General features: G+C 40.8%; 1 protein-coding gene across 2 annotated transcripts in view; it reads right to left on the reverse strand.

Moving 5' to 3' along the window:
- Positions 1 to 460: 460 nt before the first annotated feature.
- BTBD8 (BTB domain containing 8) overlaps positions 461 to 26254 on the reverse strand; it is a 124368-nt gene continuing 98574 nt past the window's right edge. For both annotated transcript variants that reach the window (XM_040360036.1, XM_040360035.1), the window contains exons 13-19: positions 25733 to 25862; positions 24453 to 24514; positions 21259 to 21892; positions 13537 to 13624; positions 10807 to 10937; positions 4725 to 6800; positions 461 to 1518 (exon numbers count right to left, since the gene is read on the reverse strand). In XM_040360036.1, coding sequence (XP_040215970.1) covers positions 1073 to 1518; positions 4725 to 6800; positions 10807 to 10937; positions 13537 to 13624; positions 21259 to 21892; positions 24453 to 24514; positions 25733 to 25862 — 3567 coding nt within the window. In that variant the 3' untranslated portion in view covers positions 461 to 1072. The remainder of the gene's footprint in view (positions 1519 to 4724; positions 6801 to 10806; positions 10938 to 13536; positions 13625 to 21258; positions 21893 to 24452; positions 24515 to 25732; positions 25863 to 26254) is intronic.

Here is a 26254-nt window from a genome sequence, read left to right on the forward strand (position 1 = left end):
GGAGGTGTGAATGCAGCCCCAGGACAAAAAGTGAAAGTAAATATCCTGGAGGACAGACAGCAAAAAAAAATACAGGTTTAACAATTCCCTACCCTATCCAAAATGTAAGCGACTGTAAAGAATCATTATTTTTTTTTAACCAACATGTCATACCGGATTTGTGCCACGTACCTGTTCTAGGGGCCACCTACCAGCACCCTGGGCTCCTTCTCTTCTCCATGCTGCTCCTAGTCCAGTGAGGAGGGAGGAAGGGCAGTGCTGCTGCTCTCGGGCACAGCGCGAGATTGGGCTCAGTTAAGTATGTGGGGAGCTGACAATAGTTTGTTTTTTTACCTTGCAGAGAATGCATTCAATTAAAAAACCTTCAGCCTTTGCAGCCACTTTGAACAGGATTTTTTTTGTTTAGACAGTTTTCAAAGTAAAGAAATGGCATAATACATACAGACACTACAAAGAGTGGTAATATCAATTCTATTTTATTTACATTTTGGCCTCCTAAGGAGGCTCTGAGAAGCAAAGACCAATTATCAAATTTTGAAAACACAGCATTCATACAAATTAGAATTTTCTCAAGACAGTTTCTTATCAAGTACCACACACAAATGGCATGCCCAAGTCTTGCTTGACCAATCAATGTGATAAAAACTTGGCAAGTAAAAAAATGTGCCCTTGGCACAAACTGTTTTTAACCCAACTATTGTTATCTGTAAATAAGTGAGCTGTGTCAGCTGGAAGAAAAAGCCAGGATACTTGCTAGAAATCTGATATTTACTTTTATATGTAGCGTTTTGTTGTTTTTCTGATATATATATATATATATATATATATAGATTATATACACTCTAGTAAAAGAATTTGCATTATTGATTTATATATATTGTAAAGAAAAACACATAGGCCAGTACAAGCTGTATGGAAAATTTAGTGTACAGCTGTAGGATTTACTTAAATGACTATAAGTTACTTATAAACAGCTTCATATAAATTTGAATGGATATTACAACATTCAGCTGTTACCTGTAACAAACCCCTGGAAATATTGTTGGATCAAAAACAGTGAAAACAATGTAATCTAGTGATGGGTTTCTAATTCAAGGATAGTCCATTCTCCATGGGGGGATGAACACTCATCAGGAGAGTAACTAGTCACTGTGATGCTTGTAGAATCTTCGAACGGAGAGGACAAATCCCCCCATGCTTTGCCCTGAGATTTAGAATTCTCTCTAGCTAAGAGCAATGTCTGATTGATTAGATACTGTGCTAGGCTGAGATCCTCAGGGACGGAGTTTATGATATCAACATCTGATCCGTGATCAGCTAGCAGCTGTCTTAGTAGTGTCCAGTCCCTCTCTACAAACTGCTGATCTTGAATTTCAATATCCATTATTCTAGCTTCAGTCTTCAGTCTCTGCTCAATTCCTTCGCCAGGATCCATCTCATATATAGGAGAAAGGGACTTTGGAGGACGATGATCATACATGCAGGTTTGGGCCAATGAGTCATTATCATCTATGTTTCCTGAAATAATTCATAATACTGTACATTGTAAAATAGGTATGCTCTCCCCCCAAAGTCAACGAAGACGAACATACAAATCATTAAACACTGTGGTACACAGACATTTCACAAACATATATATTTCTAGACAGTAATGTGGAACAGATCACTGTTTAGAAATTCAAGTCAAAGCATCAGATCGCCCTAAGAAGCAAACATCTGAAATTTCTGATACAGAAAATGGGTTATTTGAGTAGCCATTTCAATCAGACATAGAATAATACAAAAGGGTTGCATCACTTTCCATTAGTTTTGTCTTTAGTTTAAATTGTTATCATAGCCTATGACACCCTCTACCTATCTGGCAGTGAGCATATGTAGGGAAGCTGTTCTCTATTTGGGAGAGAGAGGAGAGCTCTTGCTGCAAAATGTATATGTAGGTGTAAACTTTTTGCAGTAGGCCATAATTAACAAAAATTAACCAAGGACATGCTTTTTTGGCATCTTTACAGTAGGTGATGACACGAGCATTCTGTATCAAAGGGTTAGCTTAACATAATTCAATCACAAGTAGAGGCTGAAGAAACCACTGACTTCTTAAATCTCAGGGACTCCATTGGCAAATGCATCTCCGCCAGGAAACCTATGCCAGTGAAGCCTTTACCTTCTGATAAAAGATCGGGAACCGTTGTAATGACTTCAATAGATGGGTGAACCTAGGACTTTGGTACAGGTTCTTGCCAATCGAGTTTTGAAGAGAGACAAAAAGTCAATCGTGATTCAAACAGCTTCAACCCCAAACAACTGTTTTATGTGGACTGACCCTTTAATCTGTCCATCTCTGAAATGAAGCTCTCTTCATTGAGTTGATTCACAGTGAACTACATTCAGAGCCACTGTTGGCAAAAGTCTAATTAGAAGAGAGCTATAATGAAAACTTTTTTTATTATTATTATTATTATATGCAATTATGGAAAGCCCCTTTAATAATGTCAGTATTCTGCCATGGCTCTAGTTTGTGTGACAATAACAATTACACTGTTTACAATAATGTACATTTCTGCATTAATATACCATTTGTATGTATTTTATACTAGGTATAACTAAAACAGCTCTGGTAAAAAATAAAGCCAAGTCATAGTAAAAAATCTAAATTAAACTAATAAATTACTCTTAATTTAAAATATGTACCGGTAATTACATATTAAGATTTTAAAGTGAATAAATACTGAATTTAAAGTTTGAGGTTGCTGCTGCAAAGTCTGACAATGGCTTGCTATACGAGTTTATACTGCAAGTGAATTCTCAATGATAAAGCTTCCAGCTCATCAGTATAGTGGGAGTATGTGGGAAAGAACGGGGTAAGCACTGCCTGCACACAGAGCTATATGGAGCTTTGAATGGGAGTTTGCATGTACTAAATTTATAGACAACTCAGCTAAATATGGGCTATTGGTTTTGAATTTTTGGTTGTCTTTCCAGAAACAAAAATTATTTTTCTGAGTGATGAACAGTTTATACATATACAATATACATCAAAAGATGGGATGCATAAAGTGAAAATAATAAATAGACAAAATTAATATGAAGGCTGAACACATTTTCAAAAACAATAAATACAATTGATGCCATTTAAAAGGGACTCAATTTACTAAAACTGCAGAGTGCAAAATCTGGTGCGGCTGTGCATGGTAGCTAATCAGCTTGCAACTTATTCAATTAAGCTTTAGCAAAAAAAAAAAAAAAAAAGTTGATTGGTTTCTATGCACAACTGCACCAGTTTTGCATTCTCCAGTTTTAGTAAATGAACCCCAGTGCCCTTGTGACTTCATGGCAAAGTGAGTGTGTCTTTGCAAAGCGGCCCCCCAACCCTTATAACTACCTTTCCAGCATTTTCCCACAGCCACCAACACTTAATTTCCCAGTGTTTCTAGGGGGGGCGGTGATGTCACGCGTTCGGTAATTTGACAGTACTTGGGCCTAGTGAATGGCTGCTAGTGCTGGCAAGGTGTCATTGGGTGCGTACCCCTAGAAAGACACTGTTACCGTTGCCTGAATGGGCAAGGTGAAAGAGCCTTTATCGGTTGTAAGCCCCAATATATTTTAGTTGGCAAAATAGACCTGAATCCCCCCAAAAATGTACCAAAAGACAATGACAAATTGGTTTTAAAAGATTAAAAGCCTACAGAATGGGGCACTATAATGGTTATAACTATTAAAGGAGACGTGCACCCCAACACTAAAATCTCTACATCTACAGACAACCACGATCCAACACTAACCTATCTAGCTCTTCAAAGAAGAAATCAGTATACATAACATTTTTGAAGCCGGTCCAATCCTGAGCTGTCAGCTGCAGCTTTGCTGTGGAGGCGGGTGCAGAGGACAACGGAAGCCCCATAGTAAGCCTAGGGGGGACATCACTTCCCATTCATTTCACAGCTGTTGTGAAATGAATGGGGAGGTTCCAGAGGGTCCATCGCTGGGAACTGGATCAGCTTAAAAAAAAGGTATGTATACGGATTTGTTCTTTATAGGGCTAGATAGTTAGGCTTATATCGTGGATGTCTGTAGATGTAACGATTTTAGTGTTAGGGTGGACTTTAATATGGACCTCTGTAGACATTAAACGAGTCTCAAATCTTTGTGATCTTTTAGGCCATCTTAATTCATGTTCAACCATTCTGATATACATATAAAATATTGTAGCAGGAACGTTTTTATATGTACCATAATGCTTTCACTTTATCTATTCCATCATGCAAAATAATTGTTAATTCAGTTTTATTGTTGCTACAGAAGCAGGTCTTTCACAGGTCAAGTTTCTGCTCTACAATAAAAAAAAAAAAAAAGTCTCAAATCCTTCCTAAGGTGCAATTAAGATTAGGTAAAAAAAAATGTATTGTAAGTTTTGGTGTTGTGAATAATTCCCCACTAAAACTTAACATAGTTAAATGTTCTAAGTCAATAAAAGGAGACATATACTGAGAAACTTGTAGGCTGCCATTGCTGACCTCCCTTTAAAAATGCTAGCGGTCTGGTGGTCTCAAATTCAATACATTTTGAGCCACTGACCCGAAAACAAGCATGCAGTCAGAACTCCTGATCTTCAGACTTATTCCGTGTCAGTGGCTTAAAGCCATAAAAGGTCAGCATCGCAGGCCACAAAACTCTGCACTATAAAGTAAGTAATACAACTCTATTGTGTGATGGCTAATGTTCATTACCTGCAGATAAAGCAGTGTTGGAGCTTTCAGTAGATGGTACATGGTGGTCTCTGCCTTGGTAGTCAAGAAACTGACTCTTACATGCATTACCAGTTTTAGTACAGCAAAACCTTTGTGTATCAGAAGGCAATTCAGTATATAGATCCAAATGGCATGGTCTTGTCTGAGACTTAATTTCACATTCTGTTGATTTGTAGTAGCCTTTACATGCATCAGACTCTTCAAAGTCCTCGTCAACAGACTTTATATCACTTGTTGGTTGATTACAAGTCAAAGAAGCACATTCTGCCTTGCCCTCCATGGATCCTGGGTCATGGGAGCATCCAGAACAGTTCTCAGTACCGTTTCTCTCAAACACGTCCAATGACGTTCGTGATGCAGGTTTGCGCATGTGTAAAGGATGACCATCTCCTTCATCGGATCCCAGTTCTTCACACTCATCCACAGAGAGGAGGACAGACCTCTTAAAACTTTTATTTTCAGTAGCTTGCTGGGAGTCACCCTCCATTTCAGCAACATCATCAAAAGCTAAATTAACAATGCCTTGAAAGGGCTGAGTGACAACTTCTTCTGGAACTTTGAGGCCAGTGCTTTCAGTCTCTGATCGCTCATCTTCAGTTTCATCAGCGGATGAAGATAGGTGTTCAATTTCCTGAGAAAACTGCACACTGCTGCAAACTGTTGTGTGATGAGAACTATGTTTGTGCACATCCCTTTGCAGCCATGGTTCCATTCTTCTTTGAGGTCCTTCATCATCACTGGTGGAATTGACTCGGAATAACTCTGCATTGTCTTTCTTCAATTTTACATCAACTCTTAAGCTTCCATCATAACCCTTCAATTCTTCAGGGGTGCTTGTGTCACTACTGCTTCTACCAAGAAAATCATGGCACCGCATTGTACTGCACTTAGAGATTCCTCTTTCATTTGAACCATCATCATCCTGAGAGCCACCTGCATCGTAATCTTCAGACCTTGGTTTGATGTCATCAGATGATGTACTAGCACTGCCACTCTCCGATTCTGGGCTCTCGCGCTCATGTAGCATACCCGAGTGTTTATTCCATTGACCTATAAATTCAAAGTTCTCATGATCAGTTACTTCTGTGGCATTCATCTCTGTTTGGTAATTAGACAACTGTCTTTCAGATGAACAGTTCATAAAAGGTTCACTATTATTTAGCACAGGCTGACAACTGGTAGAATTACCCATCAAAGGCGATTCAGTGGCACTATAACTAGGCGCAACTCTGCTAGTGTTCTGAGAGAACGGGAATAATGTCACATCTTCCTTCTCTTTTGGTTTTGGAATTCTTTCAACTTCTTTGACAGAACACAACTCGCTTTCGCTTGAACTGTCAGCAAATTTGGAGTTCTCTGAATCACAAATATTTTTGCAATCTGGTTTCTTCTCTCCTGCAGTACTTATAATATACACTTCGCCTGACCCAGCATTGTCAACATTTGCTGTTTTGGTTTGATTTGTTGCTTCTGACAAATCTTCTTTTGAATTGGATGTGAAATGAACAGATGCTGCTGGAAGATTTTCTTGGCATTGGCAATGCTCTAAATTAGGCTTCTGTGTCATAGAGTCTTGATTGCTCATTGAATTTTCCTGACAAGACTCGTGTACAGTGAATGACTGGCCTTCAGAACAGGGTTGTGCAATGTCTTCTGTTAATTGATGAGAAGTGGATTGTATGACTTCATCTGCTACAGACACTGGGCTCTCTGCATTGTTTGTAGCTAGGTTGGAGCATTTTTTGACTGCAGAGGAAGAACTCTTTTGATGTGACTTTTGGTTTAGGCTTAAAGGTTTAGAACTACTTTGAGCCTTAGGCTTGGATTCTTTATGATTTGATATAGAAGGTTTACTGTTGCTTAAACTGTGCTTATTACTTGGCACTGTTGCATTTGTTTTATTTGTTGATGTGACCAATGGTTTTGTAGCCTTTTTATTCACAGACACATGTTTTTCCCCAGAAATAGAATGGTTCACTAACTTGGCTTCCAATTTGACATCAGTTTGTTTGGAAGAAACAGATTTAGGCACGTCTGATGTATCGCCAGATACACCTGAAAAAGAAGAAAGAAGTTAAAAAACGAAGCTTCATGAAATTACAAGAATCAACCAATCACCTTTGTATTTTGTGTACCAGAAACAAAATGGTATTTCACTTGTACAGTTGCACATCAACTATGGGTAAATGAACTAAATGAACCAATGCATCGCATACGGTTATATAAGGAATTTTATATGACAGCAAATAGGTTTTGCACCCACTAAACTAAAAATAATTACTATAATTAGGGATGCACCGATACCACTTTAACACCGATTTCCGACAAATTCATTTTTATTTCATTTTATGGAATTTAAGTGTGAAATTGTTTACGGGGGCATATGTCACATTATGATGTCATTTTAAGGATTTTATTCTCACATTTACCTTGTGGTGCACGTTTTCACAGTATCTGGGCACTTCACTAGTCCACCTTTTATACAGTCGCAACTGATATTATATTGTCGCTATTGATGGACCATCCACCCATTGCCTTTTAAGTGCTCCTGTCACGCTAACAAATTTTGCACCTTATCACTAAATTTATGTACAGCGCTGCACTACTTTTACATTTATACATCCAGTGAACATATACACCACCCTTCTTTGCTTGTTCAAAAAGAAAAACGTAATCTCTCTGCGCTCATGAGATCAGACACATCAGAAATGATTTCTTTTAGACAATGATGGTTTTTAATAATAGTGGTATGTGTGCAAATCGATAAATTATCTAAAAAATTACTTGATAATGGAGGGGAAGAGATTCCAGGACTGATGAAGCTGAAGAGCTTAAAAGGTCAGGGTTCGAGTTGGATGGAACAAGCTTTGTTGAAATAGCCAGCAGCCTTATCAATCAGAAGAGCAGGATATCCATTAGGGATGGGTGAGTTAAGGGATGGGTGGAAAGGCGAGTCAGAACTTGAATTACAGTGCAGCAGTGTTCATCAGATATGGGAAGATCCTTGTGGGTATGCAGAAAACATGAAAGTGGCCACAGCACACTTATGTTGTGCAATAAATTAATACATGCTTTTATTAAACATTCACATTTAAGTAAAGGCAGTTCTGCTTAAGCTTGGAACAGAGGAGAGCAGCACAGCCAGTGAACTGTCAGGCAGTTGTCATGCAAAATATTCCGGACCCCCCCAAAGGGATGTGAAGACAGCGGCATCTATGGGCTTCCAGGACCAAGACAGCAGGCATGGGAAAGTAAAGGGGCGTATACGTGTTTCAAGATACTTGTTTATAAGATACTTGCTAAAGGAGGCCTGTTCCATACTCCAGCAGAACAGCATTTACTTGAATGTTCATGTTTACTTATGTTGTGAAATAAATACATGCTTTTATTAACATGTGCGCTGTGGCCACTTTCATGCTTTCTTCTTGCCACAGAATAGTGTCCATTTCTCCTCCTTTTTTTAAAGCAGTAGTAAAACCTTTGTTAGAATACAAAAATAATGGGCCCCCCTGCAGGTCTAAGTCATAATGTACTAGTATACACTGCACATTCATATATTATGACAGACTTGCTTATAAACAGAGCCCTCCAACACAGCGTTGTCACACCTCCCCTAGAGCTTTCATCTTCACCCGGTCTTCCTTCAGGTTTTAGTATCTTTGGCTGCTTGAGTGGCTGGGGCAGGATGATGTCACTTCTGCACACAGGAGTCACATGTCACGGCACACAGAGCGAGCTGTAATTGTGGTCGGAGAGCATGTGTGGCTCTGATCACATTACCTGCTGACAGGCAGGGGGGACATTTATGACATAAGAGACCTCTAGGGTCTCTCTGATTATAAAACACCAGACATACAAACCAAAAAACACCATCCAGTGCTCAATCCCAGGACTTCCCCAAAAAACAGGAATATGGCAGGCAGTGGTTTCAGCGTGGCACAGCTCTCAGACTGTGCGGCAGAGGCGTCCCTAGGGGGGGACCAGAGGGGGCCCTGACCCCCCCAACATCATGCTGTGCCCCACCATGTGCCCCCCCCAAAAAAAAAAAAAAAAAAAAAATTTTTTTTTTGCAATTTTTGTATTTTGCTCCCCGAGAGGGAGAGCGTCCCCAGTCAGCTCTGCGGGGGATTCCTCCCCCTCCCTGTGCTCGCCGACACTGCATAATGCGAGCGCTCACACAACCAGATATTCTAGCCTGGGCCGTGTTTAAGTGTGTGCACTGCAGACTGCAGTACACTGTAATCACTGAACTACATTATCTCCATCCCTTCTGTCCCCCCCGATCTGTCTCCCTTCCCCTCTCCTGTTCTTTCAAAACATTCACAATTTACTTTCACTTTCAGTTAGGCAGATAATATACGGTGCAAATTTATTTCCTGCATCCACAGATTGCAGGAAAGAAACTTGCATGATTCCCCCATCAACACAGACAGTGGTGACAGGGGAATATCCCTCCTGCCCAGCAATTATATTCTCCCGACAAACAGTGATTATCACTAGTGACTATACAGCAACCATTAGTGATAATCATAAGAGAATCTGCTCATTAATGGTTCAAATCTCAGCCAGTTTCTGCTGAACCAGCTGAGATTTAAACTGTCTATGGCTGGTCTTAGCTCTTAGGCAGCCCATACATTGATTAGCACTGTGGAGTGTCGGCTTCCTGGCGTGATCGGGCATGTGGGATTTCAAACACACCCAAGCCCATCTCTATTGGTTGTAGACAGTTGAGCTCCCTGCAGGTTGCTTAGCAGTAGTGGACCCTTCTCTGACATGCTGATCGGGATGCAATCCAGGCGATGCTCTTAGTCAAATCCTAGTCATAAATATCAGAGATTTTATTGATCAAAGCCCACACTTTACAGGCATAGAGCCCACATGGCTGCTGAGCATACGGTTGAATATATTTATGTGGTTGTACTCTTGATGCTAATAAATACTGTGTTTATTAGATCTGACTGGGAGCATCACCTGGATCACATGCCAATCAGCATGTCAACAAAGAAGGTTATACAGCATTACTGCCTCTAGGTGACCAGCTGGGGGCTCGGCTCTCTATAACCAATAGTGCCAGCCTTCCCCTGCATGCACACATAATGTCACCAGCACTAGGTCCTAATAGACTGCCATCGCTGCCAAGGAGACAGATGCCAGACCAGCGCTGTAAATAGCAGGGACAGGACAGCTGGGGATCCCCACTGTGGCAGAACACCAGGGCCCGGTGGCAAGACAACCTTTGCAACCCTGATAGTTCTCCCACTGCTTTGGACCCTTATATTTTCTTGGTGTGCTGGTGACATATATCTCTTGTTTTCTGCCACCCTGGGGGGGCCCCAGTATAGTAGGAAGGGAGCTCACTGCAGAACATGTGAAAGGGCCCATAGTGGGATCGTAGTAAAGGGCCCCAGGATATATATATATATATATATATATATATATATAATTGCACTTTATAGTTGGCCCCCCTACTTTTGTCCCTGTCCCCCCATGTGCCCCCCCTAAATATGAAAGCTGGAGACGCCACTGCTGTGCGGTCCTCCAAACACTGCAAAATACACAAAAGGGCGCAAACACCTAGTGCATTACCACCAAAACTATTTGAGTACAACACTGTTTTGCGTTTTCAATAAAGTAGAAGATACATGACTAGCTTGATTGCAAGACGCTCCAGCTGGTGAGGTGGGTGACTATTGCCACACGTTAGAAAAGATTACATATTTCAGGGGACACACCCCCTTCCTCAGAGCTTCCCCCAAAACGTGTAAGCTTTTCTACCATGCGGCAACAGTCACCCACCTCACCAGCTGGAGCGTTTTACATGAGAAGCTAGATTTTATTTTCTACTTTGTAAGTACAACACTGTCTTGCGTTTTCAATAAATGTTTTTTGTGGTAATGCACTAGGCGTTTACACCCTTATGTGTATGTTTTTGCAGTGTCAAAAAAACCTGCTTGTCAGCAGAATTAGCAGTTCTTTAGTTTACTACCACTTTACCCATATCTATACTCTCTAGTTACCTTAAAATGCCCTGGTATCAATTTCCAAACAAAGAAAAACATACCTGTTTTTTTCAACAGTGCAGCTGGGGCACTCTTTGGCCTTTGTTGAGCAGCAGTTCCCATTCGGATTACTTTTCTTTTCTGAAGCCCAGAGTCATTCCCTCCATCAGTGGGTAATTTTTTTGTTGATGCACTGTTAGGATTAAACAAACCCCAAAAAGAGAAAACAATGCAAAAATTCCAATCACCATTGAAAGAATGAGAACATACATAAATTAGCTAACAGTTATCATGCTGACAAGACAAATAAGCAATTTTTAGTCATCTTCCTAGTTCAATAGTAGTGGCCTAAATGTGCCAATAGCCATGGGGTTGGTACTTCCTGATCAAGATCTTTTTAGGCTGGGTACACACTGAGTGTTTTTTTTCTCCTTCATTCAACCAGTGGGCTGAACAAAAAACAAAAAAACTACTGCGATTCCTGCATCCAAATTTAGCCCACTCAGTATTTCCACTTAAAAAAAAAAAAAAAAAAGACTGGTAAGGGCAGATCTCTATAACTTTGTAGCCAAATATGCAACAACTAACTTTTGGCTCAATGCTGACAAAAGCAACCCGGTGCTGCCATGCTAAGGCTCTTGGCTCACTCCATCTCAGGAACCCAAAACTCACAAAAGCCCATACCACATCCATGTTAACCATTCTAAAAACCTGGGAGCCTTTGATGGTACTTGAAAGACTAGCAGGACATTACTTCTGAAATATCACTACGGCAAAACCCTAACTAATACCACTTTCTACTTATACCAGACCCCCAAAGTAGGGCTAAACATGGTTTAAAAAATTAGCAGACAGACAATGTGTAATCAGGGGCTGAAGCCAAATGAAATGCTGCAGGCAAAAGTACTACCTCCTAGCCTTCTATTTATATACATGCAGGTTGCCTATGCTTACAACATTCAATTATGTAGACAGCTGGTGGGTTCTGGTGGCCACCAACCTTGAAATCTTGCCAAGTGATAGGCCCGCCCCCCCAGTCCAAGCCTATCGTCACCATCAGAAATATTCTTATGAAGACTTCTCCTCTAACTCATCTTAATCAAAAATAATGATGGACCCTCCTTAAATTGGATAAGGAGAATTGGAAAGATCTATGGGACGTACCCTTCCAACCTCTAGTCTCTGCCAGAGACAAACTGATGCAATTCAAACTTTTACACAGAGCTTATTTTATGCCCAGGAGACTAAAGAAACCAAACCCCAGCCTCTTTTCAGCTTGTTGGCATTGTAGACATCTTTAAATTATTTAAATCGAGTTGATTTAAAAATCAAGCCTTTTGACTAGTGATTTAAGTAAAGTCCACCCTGCTCAGAACTATATTAGATTGATTCCAACTACAAATCTCCCCTATTTCCTACCCACTATTTAAATCATGCTTCCTATTTTCTTCTGAGCAAAATGTTATATCTGCAAAATTCCTTTCTACCTCTTAATGCTGCAGTACTATTTATCAATGTATTGTTACTTTGTAAAGCTCAGTGATCTTCCCTAGCAGGATTGAATCCCCTGTGTGTGTTCATGTTAGAATTGTATATATAACGAAAAAATCTGAAAAAACAAAAACAAAAAACAAACAAAAAAGCATTGTACTTCCTGTGCCTACTACTACTACTTGTTTGCTGGAGAGAAAGCTGTACCTGAGAATCTGCAGTGCAAGGATCTCTCTGCTTTATCTGTTCCATATATCTCTGCTTTCCGAATCTATTCTGCGGCTCCTTGAATAATCCCCACACCAGTCATCAGGGGGCAAGTCTGACATGAAGAACCAAAGTCCTGCCTACCTCAACCAAGAAGGCTGCCTCTTCACATGGACACATTAAACATAATGACATATTAAATCAGTAATAGGGAAATGTTTTGCATCAGGGATCAATACTGCGACATGTCCGTTGCCTTCTGCTGGTGTTTTTTTGGACACATATTGAACAGTTCTGATCCTTGGATACATACTGCCTGCATTTGTTCAGCGCTACTTAAAATGATTTTGCAGCATTTCACTTGAGCTTTAAAGTGGGTAAAATGCCCCATTGTGCAGTTGAGCGCAAAATTGTCATGAACCATAGGCATTTTCCTTATTCTACAAAAAAAAAAAAAAAGAAGGTCAAAACCTCTGTCAGTTTTTTTCCCCATTTGTGTCCCATTGGGGAGATTTCCCTTTGCTTCCTGTCCCACTGCCAAAACAGGAAGCCAAAAGGAAATCCCTGCAAATTAAGGGAATTCCTTGGGGTCCCCCAGGTCATCAGAACTAATGTATCCATTGGAAGACTTCCCCTCTATTACTTTTCTGGGGACAACGATAATAGTGAACAGGACTAATAGAGATGGAGAATCTCTCTGACAGGGGCACAGACAAATAAAAACTGAAAGGTGTTCTAAGCACTCTCAACTCTATCCAATACTGGGGGAAAAAAAGTTTAGTTATACTTTAATACAGCACTCAAATTGTGGTCAACTTTTATTGTGACACCTTTTTCTCCTGCAGTGGGCCTGGAGGACAACCCTAACCACCGACATCCAGATTGATGTTTTTTGGTCCCAGAACTGCTCTAATCCACAGAACCTTAATCTAATATTTACTTCCCAAAATTAAAGTAAATAAAAAATAGGCCTCCGGAGAAGATCTATAAAGCAGCTAAAGCAAAAAACACAGCATATGCAAGCAAACTTTTTTCTGCTTTGTTCTGGATTTGAACCTTAAGATAATACACAAAAAGTGCACATTTAAACAGACCTGCTTGGCTCTCGACATTCAGCTTCATTGACCTTTCTTTTAGCAGACACCCCATTGGTAATCTTTGTGCCAGGTCTTGATTTTGCTCCTGTGACGTGAAGAAAATGTATTGTATGGAAATTAGAAAGTTTGTCGTCAGCCAGAAAAGGAAAACTGTAATGTGATTTTCAATGTTTGTATAATTACATGCAACTTTTGTTATGTCTTTATATTGACCAAAGAATTTATGGCAAAGTGTTGTAAACTAATCCCCTAGATTTATGGCAAATAGAGCAAACTAATCCCCTAGATTTTATATACTAGCAAAAAGCAACGTATTTTTGGACAGAAGTCAGTTTGGAGCTGCAGTTGCTCCCTAGAATTAAGGATAAACAAATTCATCACTGTACTTTTATGATGTGTTCCATCTACATTATTTTTGTTTTGGTTGCAAACTATGTCATTAATTTGTTTGTTACTGACCCACATAATTGTGGGCATATCATACCACAGAGAGAATGTCTTTAAAGTGGAGGTTCACCCGGAAATGTTAATTTTTAACCTTAAGATTCATGCTCATTTTGTCTAGGGGAATCGGGTAGTTTTTTTAAAATCAAAGTTGTACTTACCGTTTTAGAGAGCGATCTTCTCCGCCGCTTCCGGGTATGGGCTGCGGGACTGGGCGTTCCCTATTTGATTGACAGTCTTCCGACAGGCTTCCGACGGTCGCATCCATCGCGTCACGATAGACGCGATGGATGCCGATAGAGCCGCACCGACGTTTTGCTTCTTTCAGCTACTCGTGACGCGATGGATGCGACCGTCGGAAGCCTGTCGGGAGACTGTCAGAAGACTGTCAATCAAATAGGAACGCCCAGTCCCGAAGACCATACCCGGAAGCGGCGGAGAAGATCGCTCTCTAAAACGGTAAGTACAGCTTTGATTTTAAAGAAACTAGCCGATTCCCCTAGACAAAATGAGCATCAATCGAAGGGTAAAAAATTTTTTTAGGGTGAACTCCCGCTTTAACAAACAGTGCTGGTTGAAGAAGACTGGTAAAGTATAAGAGAATTAAAAACAAAAAACAAAAAAAAAGCTTAAACCCAAACATCAGGAATGAAAATAAAAAAAATCAGCTTGATGGCCATTTACCAAGTACTCAAGACTGTACTTCCACATAATTTGTGAATGACAAGCAGCAACAGAAATCATATTGGAGCCAAATCTCTTGTATTAAATGCTAGCACAGGAGCCATTTCACACTTTCCAAAATGGAACAGTGCGAAGGATATTTTAAGAAGGTCACACGGACACACAATGCTACTGTAATCCTAAGAAAAGAAAATATACATTGCCATCTGCAAAGGCCCAAAAGGAGAAACAGAGAAAATGTTGTATAGATGATCACCCAGGTTATCACTCCTAAAATATTTTTTAGATTTTGAAAAGCAAAAAACAAGATTTTCTAAGAGGTGTACAGACAAATATTTATTTAGAAGAAACACAGGCTTTTAATAGTTCACTTTGTGTAAAAAAAAAATAATACTACCGATTCCACACATGCCATATTTATGTTTGTGAACTTCCACCCCATGCTATATTGCAGTTTGTAAATCAAACATTTCCCTGAGAAACTTATTCTAAAAAGGTAAAACATTAAATGAAGTTTACATAAATACATCTTAGTAATTTGGACGTGGATAGAGTCAATTCCCTAAGATGCAGAAGATACTAAACTGTTACCATTTAAATACTCAGTTAAATTAATGACACAAATGTGGAACTGGTATTTTTTAAACATGAAGCTAGCAATATTTAAGAACCAATAACTTATGCAACCATTTTTGTGGATTAAAAAATAAACTGCTCAGAAATGTTGCCGCCCCCCCCGGAACTTTTGCCAAGTAAGCTCAGCAGCTCGGAGATTGTTATTGCCCAGCTATCATCCTGTCTTCATGAGGATTTGGTGTCTTCACCCATTTTGAATGCCTAGGCCCGGATGACACACGTACGGACATTGCCAGAAACTCACCAATAGTCATAAATGATAATTTTTTTGCTTTTGTTGCTTTACTCATACATATTCAAGCCTGTTGCCAGCCTTGAATAAGTATGCTTGGGTGAGCCAAGTGTACATGATTAAAGAAATCTTTAATATAGTTCTGTCTGACAGAGTATGCCCATGCCTGGCCATCTACTTGTGTCTTTTGGGCTCCTTTAACCACTTAAGCCCCGGGCCTATTTTTCAGATTCGGTGTGTACGAGACTAAAACATTTTTTTTTGCTAGAAAATTACTTAAAACCCCCAAACATTATATATATATTTTTTCTAACACCCTAGAGAATAAAATGGCAGTCATTGCAATACTTTTTGTCACACCGTATTTGCGCAGCGGTCTTACAAGCACACTTTTTTTGGAAAAAATTCACTTTTTTAAATGAAAAAATAAGACAATAAATTTGGCCCAATTTTTTTATATATTGTGAAAGATAATGTTACGCCGAGTAAAATGATACCCAACATGTCACGCTTAAAAATTGCGCCCGCTCGTGGCATGGCGTCAAACTTTTACCCTTAAAAATCTCGATAGGCGACGTTTAAAAAATTCTACAGGTTGCATTTTTTGAGTTACAGAGTAGGCCCAAGACTAAAATTATTGCTGCTTACTCTAACGATCGCAGCGATACCTCACTTGTGTGGTTTGAACACCGTTTTCATATGCGGGCGCTACTCGAGTATACGTTCGCTTCTACGCGCAAGCTCGTCGGGACGGGGCACTTTAAAAAAACATTTTTTGGGTTTTCGGATTTATTTTTATTTATTTTACAATTTTTAACACTGAAATAAAAAAATTATCACTTTTATTCCTATTACAAGGAATGTAAACATCCCTTGTAATAGAAAAAAGCATGACAGGTCCTCTTAAATATGAGATCTGGGGTCAAAAAGACCTCCGATCTCATATTTAGGCTTAAATACAAAAAAAAAAATTTGAAACTGTCATTTTTTCAAATGACAAAAAAAAAAAAATTTTGCTTTAAGACGCTGGGCGGGACTGACGTTTTGACGTCACTTACGCCCAGCAGAGCTATGGGGACGGGTGAAGGAGATTTTTCCTTCACTCGCAACCCCGCACAGCTGCCGAACGGTCCCGATCTCCTCCGCCGCTACCGACGGCTACGGCAAGCGGCGGGAGGCCCCTCTCCCGCCACCGATAACGGCGATCTTGCGGCGAATCCGCCGCGGAGACCGCCGTTATCGCTGACAGGACCGCCCACTGAAGAGATGAATATCTCGGTTGTGGCAGCAGCTGCTGCCGTTACCGAGATATCCATCTTTAAAGTGATGACGTATAACGACGGTGGGCGGTCGGTTTAAAACACTTTGTGTCCGCGCTATAGTCGAATAACAGCTACAGCGCAGACCTGAATTGGCTGCTAGGAGGCCGTCAATAGACGTCCTCCCCTTTCCTCGCTTCCCCACCGCCCCCTGCAGGGCATACGCTGTGATCACAGAGTCAGAGACTCGGGTGATCACAGATCTGAGTAAGGGGCCGATCCCGGCCTCTTACCACGTCATCAGCTGTCAGTCAATGACAGCCTATCATGTGATGTAAACAAAAGCTTGGTAACGTTTTTTTTTCTCCTCACGCTGACAACGTGAGGAGAAAAAAAGCCGATCGGCTCTTGTGTAAGGGACATTGGTCCGCCTACCAATGCCAACTGCCAGTGCAAAAAAGTTCCACCTATCAATGTCCACCAGTGGTGCCAATCAGTACCTCATCAGTGCCGCCTATCAGTGTCACCTACCAGTGCCCATCATTGCCACCCAGTGCCCCCCATCAGTGCAGCCCATCGGTAGCCCCCCATCAGTGCAGCCTCATCAGCGTACATCAATGAAGGTCAAAAATTACCTGTTTGCAAAATTTTATAACAAAATATAAAACTGTTTTGGTAACAAAAAATAAAAACCGCATAGGTGATCAAATACCACCAAAATAAAGCTTAATTTGTGGGAAAAAAATTATAAAAATGTCATTTGGGTACAGTGTTGTATGACCGCGCAATTGTCATTCAAAAGTGAGAGCACTGAAAGCTGAAAGTTGGTCTGGGCAGGAGGGGGGTTTAAGTGTCCAGTAAGCAAGTGGTTAAATTCCTTTACTTTTCATATTTAGCATCAACCCAAGCTTTAAACTTCACTAAGCATGTCTATTGCACGATTTCACATGAGTGTTGAGCTCACACTATACTGCAGCGGACTTGTACGAAACAATAATTTGGGCTAATGTTACATGCTGCATGGGAACATGTCAATCAAATCATCAGGGGCTTGGATGACCCACTTGTTAACTTTAGACTACATTTAAATGAACCATTTACCGTAATCATGGGAGATTAAAGTTGCGATTTAAAAAATAACCCTGACAGAACATATAGCATTTGTGAACTAGAGGTTCCTTGGCAGAATGTACTTGGTGTGTAAACTGCCATTTTAAACAATTTCCTTGTTCCTCTATTATTGCAGTAGTAGAATGCCATTTACAATATACATAAAGAATAGAGGGCCAGATTCACAAACGAGATACGACGGCGTATCTACTGTATCTACTGTTTCTAACTATGCGACTGATTCATAGAATCAGTTACGCATAGCTAGCCCTAAGATCCGACAGGTGTAATTGAATTACACTGTCGGATCTTAAGGATGCAATTCTAGGCCGGCCGCTAGGTGGCGAGGCCATTGCGGCCGGCGTAGAATATGCAAATGAAGACTTACAGTCGATCTAAATCTACGTTGTTTCCGTCGAGTTACGCCGCGTAAAACTAGGGCTGAGCCCTAGTTGTCTTAAGCCATGGCAAGTATGGCCGTCGTTCCCGCGTCGAAATTTAAACATCAACGTCGTTTGCGTAAGACGTCCGTGAATGACGCTGGACGCCATTTACGTTAACGTCTATGCACGTCGGGTAATTTACCCGACGGAGCATGCGCAGTATGTCCGGCGCGGGAGCGCGCCTAATTTAAATGGGACTCGCCCCATTCGATTGGGCCCGCCTTGCGCCGGACGGATTTAAGTTACACCGCTGCAAATTTCCAGGTAATTGCTTTGTGGATCGGGCACTTAGGCAGAAAATTTGCGGCGGTGTAACTTAAATCAGAAAAGTTAAGTTGCGCCCGGGCTACGTGAATCTGGCCCAAAGTGTGTGCAACTGCAGCAGAAGAGAATCGTTTTACACATTTCAAAAACAAAACTCTGTGCTTCATTTTGAATGAGGGTTAGATGTAAACTGCTATCGACAAAGACAAGCTACTGCTACTCACCGTAGTCTAAAAAGCACCAAGTATCTGCTGAGTTATTCAAAAAATTTTATAGGCAAGTTTGTTGGTCATCCAGATTCAGTTAAAGCGTTCCCAACTCCTATTACTACCAACCTCTTACTCATTAACAAGTTATTTAACCACTTAAGACCCGGACCAAAATGCAGCTAAAGGACCCGGCCAGGCTTTGCGATTCACACTGCGTTGCTGTGTGACGTGGCTCCCAAACAAAATTAGTTTTATTGCATTTTTATTAAAAAAAAAAAATGTACTACCAATGGCGGCGATCAGTGATTTTTTTCGTGACTGCAACATTATGGCAGACACTTCGGACAATTTTGACACATTTTTGGGACCATTGTCATTTTCACAGCAAAAAATTCATTTAAAATGCATTGTTTACTGTGAAAATTACAGTTGCAGTTTGGGAGTTAACCACAGGGGGCGCTGAAGGGGTTATGTGTGACCTAATATGTGTTTACAACTGTAGGGGTGTGTGGCTGTAGGTGTGACGTCATCGATTGTGTCCAGATATAAAAGGGATCACACGATCGATGACGCCGCCACAGTGAAGAACGGGGAAGCTGTGTTTACATACAGCTCTCCCCGTTCTTCAGCTCCAGGGACCGATCGCGGGACTCCAGCAGCGATCGGGTCCCGCGGTCACAGAGCTTCGGACCCCACGGCTGGGCTTAAAGGGCAACGTACATATACGTTGATGTGCCCAGCCGTGCCATTGACGTATATCGGCATCCTTAAGTGGTTAAACAAAAAAAGCTATATACCACTTTAAAGTGGAGTTTCCATCCCAAAATTTCATTATTGTGTTCATTAGACCTAAAAAAACAAAAAAAAATATAATTTTTTATGAAATCTGTCTTTGGAATCACCTAGGATTGTGACGTCAGCTCCCTCTAATGCTCCTGGGAAATGTGTGTCATCATTTCCCAGGATGCAGTGCGCTACCCAATTATCACTCCCCATCCAAGACTTCCAGGAAGTATATGCTTGTGGGCTTCACAATCAGAGCGGTGGCGGATTGTAAAATAGTAAGTGACTGGATTTATATTATAAAAATGCATGATGAAAGGACATACATTTAAAAAATGCCAATTTTGGATGGAACCCCGCTTTAAGCCTTTTTTTAATAGTCCAACGCTGACATTTGTGTCCCTCTCTAGCATTGTTTTTGGAGGTTATTACTGGTGGATTCAGGACTGTAGTCTGTGCCAACCAGTTGCAGAGGACTATGCCACTTTACAGCAAATAGGAATTGTCCATGTTTCCCAGGCAGTGACGTGGACAACAAAAAACATCCTGCAGTAAATATAAAAAGAAAAAGAAAAAAGACTTGCGACCTGGTGTGTCACTTGATCCTGGATTTAAGTAAGCATCTTTTAATTTCCTTCATTTTAACCGTTTGGAAAACAGCAGAACAGAATTTTGTTCTTATACTATATTACCAAAAGTTTGTGTACACTCGATTTTCACACCTATGCGAGCTTGTTAGACATCTCATTCCAAAACTATGAGCTTTAAAAGCGGATGTGCGCTGAAAAAAAAAAAATATTAAAAGCCAGCAGCTACAAATACTGCAGCTGCTGACTTTTAATATTAGGACACTTACCTGTCCTGGAGTCCAGCGCCGTCCGCAGCAGAGGACGAGCGATGGCTTGTCACTCTGCTGCTCCCCCCGCCATTCTCGGTGAGGGCACCAGGAAGTGAAGCGCTCCGGCTTCACTGCCTGGTTCCCTAGGGCGCATGCGCGAGTCGCGCTACGCCTGTCGATTGGCTCCCGCTGTGTACTGGGAGCTGAGTGTTCCCAGAACACAACGGGGGGGCGACGGGAGGTGACATCATGCCCGCAGTCTGCCCGAGACTGTGTGGCCGGAAGTGGGTGCAAATACCTGTCTTTAGACAGGTATCTGCACCCCCCTGAAAGGTGTCAAATGTGACACCGGAGGGGGGAGGGTTCCGATCAGCAGGAGTTCCACTTTAGGGTGGAGCTCCGCTTTAATGAGGGGTTGGCCTCTCAATTAGCTATAGCAGCCTATACTCCCATCAGGAAAAGCTTTTCACAACTTCGGGGGGGACTTGTGCCCCTTCACCCAAAAGAGCATTTCTGAGGTCAAGTACTAATGCTGGACAAGAAGACCTGGCTCACAAACGGATTCAATTTTATCCCAAGAGTGTTCAACAAGGTCGAGGCCACTCTAGTACCTCCACACCAAACTTGTCAAAAAGGTCTTTCACAACAAGCATGTCAATCCATGTCTTTATGGACCTTTGGCTTTGTGCACAGGGACAAAGATTCTAGAGTCCCTGATGAAGATGTGGAATACTGCACAGGTTTATCCATACATAGAAGTCTTTTACCACACGAAAAAAAAAATCAAGAGATCAGAACCTTAGGTATGCATGCTCACCTGCAGCCATCTCTTTGGAACAATCTGGATTCGTTTTCAACATCTTCGTAAATTGAGGTGAGCCTGTTGTAGAATTTGACTGCTTATCAGATGGCCGGTCAGCATTCTGCTCACCTGGAGATGAAGCAGCGTTGGAAAGTTCACCATTGAGGTTTGCCGATTTTAAACTTGGCAATGTACCTGTCACAGGAGAAGCAGGATCTTTGCCAGTTTTCTTCAGTGTCTTTACTTTAGGTGTTGGATTAACACTCCCATTTGTTGCTTTGGGCCTAGCACCTGTTCTTCCAGATTCTGGCTTTGGATTACTGGCAGAATCACCTTTGGAAGCACAACCTTCAGTCTTTGCATGGTCACCGTTTTCCAATTTGGTCTTCACAATGAGTTTTGGTCTCGTTGTAGTGGTCTTTTCTGCCTGTTTTGGGTCTTTAGATAATTTGCTGGTCACTTTCTTGCCGTCCTTTCCCTTTACGTCATCATCTTTTCCCTTTCCAGAGGAACTTCTAGTTAAATTTGTTGTATGTCCAGACGCACCCAATGAATCAGATTTCATCTTCCTCTGAGCAATATAACTGTCAGAATATCTCTTGCTTTCCTCCGATCGTTCTTTTGACTTCACAATTTTAGGTCGACTTTGCTGCAAAAAATAAAAATAGGATCCAAGCAAACATATTCAGTGTGAATTCAAAAACTTTTTTGGATATAGTAGATAGAGGTTAAGACACCGTCAATTTTTTTGGTGTAATCTGGGGCGTGCTCTCTTCACTCCCTATACCAGATGCACAACAGTAAATAAAATGATATCCCGCTTTGGTTTTACCAGAGCAGGTTTACCCATTAATTAGTTAACCTACCTCTGGTCTGCGACAACTTCGCGTTGTTTCCGATTTTCTTTATACAATTCCTAACCAATAACCCTATAGCCCCATTAACATGGGGAGTCCATCGTCTATGCGCCGGAGCACAATGTTTTAGTGCGCCCAGGAGGTACAGGTTCAGCATTCAGTCCCACTGTTCAGAAAAGTATGCCGAGAAGGCAGAATACCTTGCATGCTATAGGTGATTTATTTATTTTTAATCATTGGTTTACCACATTAAAATTGTGCCACCTAATCTTTGTTATACAGTCAAGCTTTAGTATAGATATACTTTAAAGTGGAAGTAAACCCTCCTATAATTTTCAGACAATGAAGCTGCCATCTTGGCCTCTGTTTAATCTTTAAATGTCATGATGCTGCACATGTGATCAGTTCTGACACCAGCCATTGGATGGTTCAATAGTTTGGTTGAGAGTACAACCAATGTGACAGTTAGCATTTCCGGCATGCCAGAAATGCTGTTTTTTTTTTAAACTATTAAATTGATGGGTTTACTTCCGCTTTAATTTCCTCTGAACCAGGCAATGTAGGGCTTGGTAACTTTTGATAATTTAACTATTTAGGAAGCGCTATCCTGCATACCAATGTGCAATGTTTTAGTAAAAGCATCCACAGATGCTCTTTTAGGGCAGGGCTCGACAAATCCCAGGCGCCATTGTGACTAAAAATTGCATCCTGGCGCCTGGGCATTTATCAGTCTATTCACTGTTGGCACCAGGCATGAGCACAATTTATATTGATCAATGCCCCGGACATGCAGTTCTGGGTGCTGGGCAGCCGATTTAGTTTTAACATCTTAAAAAAAAAAGTGATTGTACTTACTACAAAGATCGGACCGATAGATGTCCAAGCACTGATTGTGGGTTCAGAAGCAGGATTCCTCTGTGGAATGCTGCCTCTGCACCCAATGTCAGCATTTGGACATCTTGGTCCAATCTTTGTGCCAGATCTCTGTTTTAGATCTCTCAACAGCAGCCCTAATGAAGGGGGGAGTCCTTAGTCCCCTGAAACACGTTGGCCATATTTTATTGCTGCGATTTTAAATAAACGTCTTTAATACCTGCATTTACTGGATACTGGGAGCTCCTTTACTTTCACTCCTTCCCAAACATACGTGGATTTGACCATAAAACCATACCCCGAGGTAGCAGCCCAGGCCCTAACAGGGTGGGCCCACCACCACCCTTTCCTCAAACTGGGCATGAACCTCTGGAAACAAACTCTTCCTATCTGCCCACACCTTGCACACCTTACAGCAGTGACGGATCGAGTCAGTCAAGCGCGATCTACACCGCCTCTCATAAGCCACTCATTCACATGGCCATGCAATACATCAAATCCGTTTGAAGAAGCAGTGTAACAAAAAATGTCAGGTGGAATTTAAACAAATCCGTCTCTAACCCAAAGATGCACAGCAATGTTACTCTGAACCACCATAAGCCAAACTGTATGTGTGCCACTACTCATGTTATTGCAGATGATAAAGCATCTGAAAAAATAACCCAAAAAGGTCAACTGTAAATAAATCTAAAAGATCTAAATACAGGAGCTTCCCATTCAAAATACCAACATATATATATATATATATATATATATATATATATATATATATATATACACACACATACATACACACGCACACACACACACACACATATATATATGTGTATAAAAAAAAATACAAAAACAGCCACCAGTCACGCCAATCATGTCTCCATCTAAATCACAAAATGACAGTCATTTCTTTGTGCGATTGGGGAACATGATCATCTATTCCAAAATACATTACTACATGATGTATATTGAGCTTTGGCGTGTTCTGTACTGTAGTAATTAAGTGTGCCCCCATATTATCTACATCATTACCTGGGAGCGCATCATAAGCTGTAGAGGGATGCTGCCAGCATATCACCAGAAATAAACAAGACTGCCCCAAGATACTTCAGTGTCCTATTGGATACATTGGTTGTGCTCTTTCCTCTTGAATGAATCAAATCTGGAAGCTAGTTAATGATGCAGTGACTTGTGGGAAGTTACTGGCATTTACAGAAGGGGCTATTTATAGAAGTCATATCAATCTGGCGACAGCATCTAGAAATTACGGTATTTGTTCACTCTAAATTACACAACATCTCTTATAATAAAAATAAAAAGAATTTACCACCACAGCCTATACTGCAAATAAATTGGACAATATAAACATTTTCAATACAAACATTGAGTGTTATTTTGAACATATACCTGTCTATATAACAGTAAATCATCTTTATCTATACAACATTATTCACCAATACATAACTAATTATAGTTCAGATTTACCTGGGAACTAGTGAATGTGGGCTTCTTTGCAAGTCTTCGATCATCCCCTTTGTCAAATGCGGCTGGAGAGTAAAAATACACCTAATAGGTTATTAAAAAACAAACAGCAATATATGGCCATTTATGAACAACATGGTTCATGGTGTAGCAGAACCAGAATGAAAAAAAGGATGCATGTGATTGTTTGAAGCAACTGTCCTTCAGAAATTTACTACGAAAAGCCAGCTGCCAGGAAATGGTGCACCTGTTTTTTTTCCTCTTAATATGCTACAAACAGACCCCCTCCAGCAGTGAAGGAGTCAGTCATACAGCAGCAGGCTCCACTGCAGTAGCAGTATTTTACTATACTGGATTAAGGGCAAGACTTCTTCTGGGAAATACATGCAAAAAAAAAAAAGGGAAGTGCTAATGCACAAGTGCTGATTTACGAAGAAAGGTTTTTCCTAATGAACACTGCATGTAAATAATTAAAAAAATAAAGCAGCTTTAAAAGCAATTATAAAAAGGTTTCATGAACAGTGCTGGTGTGGTAAGCAAAAAGATGATCAGCTGTTTTGCATTATGTATGAGAAAACATACGTGCAAATGATTTGGAGGATGACCTGTAATACTATTGGTTTTTCAGACGTTGACAGTGGTCAATTACTATTAGTGTGTGACACTGCTAGCCTGCACTTGAGAATGTGAGTTATTGTTCAATGAAAAGCTCTCAGCAATAGACTTGCACATGCCACTACTACCTATGCATAAAAAATAACAACAAAAGCAACAAACGAGTCTGCACGTAGCCATTTGTGTTCTCTAGTAGGTCTTTCTCAGGGAACATAAAAGAGCATCATTTATACTGGCAGTAAACAGGTCTGATTTTGCTGATGCTTCATATTTGAGTGGTTAGTAGTAGCTCTGAATTCAATATTTATGATGCATAACCTTTCTTCCTCCATAGCTTCCCCTCATTTAAGTCATGTGGAAAATTGTATATATTTCTCTGCAAAGCCAGATAAGCAGACACCATGCAGACCACACCAAACACTTTGATCCGGGGGCAGATCATTACTGTAGCATGGGTTTCTTTCATCTGGGTGCAAATAAGCATGACATTTATGACAATTCTTCGTCTCATTATAATTCAACTAGGAAAAGCATATCAAAAATATTTCATGCAAATACTATTCAATAAAGACTGAACCTTGACAAAGGAATGAATCAGAGCACAACATCATCAGTACATATTCTGAACTCTATAATCATGTAGAAATGGAATGTGCGGACAGACATACCTGCTTGTATTTTGTCCTGATCGCCCGGCCTCATCAATTTCCAGCCCTCTGTGTGCCGTACAGCATAAAAAGACTGGACCAGGAAGCTCCACAGCTTATCACGCAGAGCTTGGATCTTGCACGTAAAAACCTATGTTCAAGCAACAAATCAGCAGCTGTTCAGAAGAACATTTCCATGGCAACCAGTCATTATATTCCTCGCTCTCAGAATCGACTTACTCCCTAAGCTTTGTCAGTGATGTCATCACACAGACTGTATGACTGCCTACTGGAGGGAGCATTACGAATGGCTTTCAGTTCCGCAGCATTAGATTATACAAGCAGCATGGATATGAAGCTGCTTTGTGACAGACGGTGGAAACGCCATCTTAAACACACTGGCTTTTTCGCTGGTGTCAGACTGCCGGCTGACTGCAAAGTCAAATACTCCTGGGAGCAACTATGAATGTGATTATGCCGTCAGCTCTTGTTTGTTTCGTGTATGTTATTACAGGTTCGCCCACTACGCCTTCTCATCATATT

This window comes from Rana temporaria, chromosome 7 (assembly GCF_905171775.1).
Source record: "Rana temporaria chromosome 7, aRanTem1.1, whole genome shotgun sequence".
Classification (NCBI taxonomy): Eukaryota; Metazoa; Chordata; class Amphibia; order Anura; family Ranidae; genus Rana; species Rana temporaria.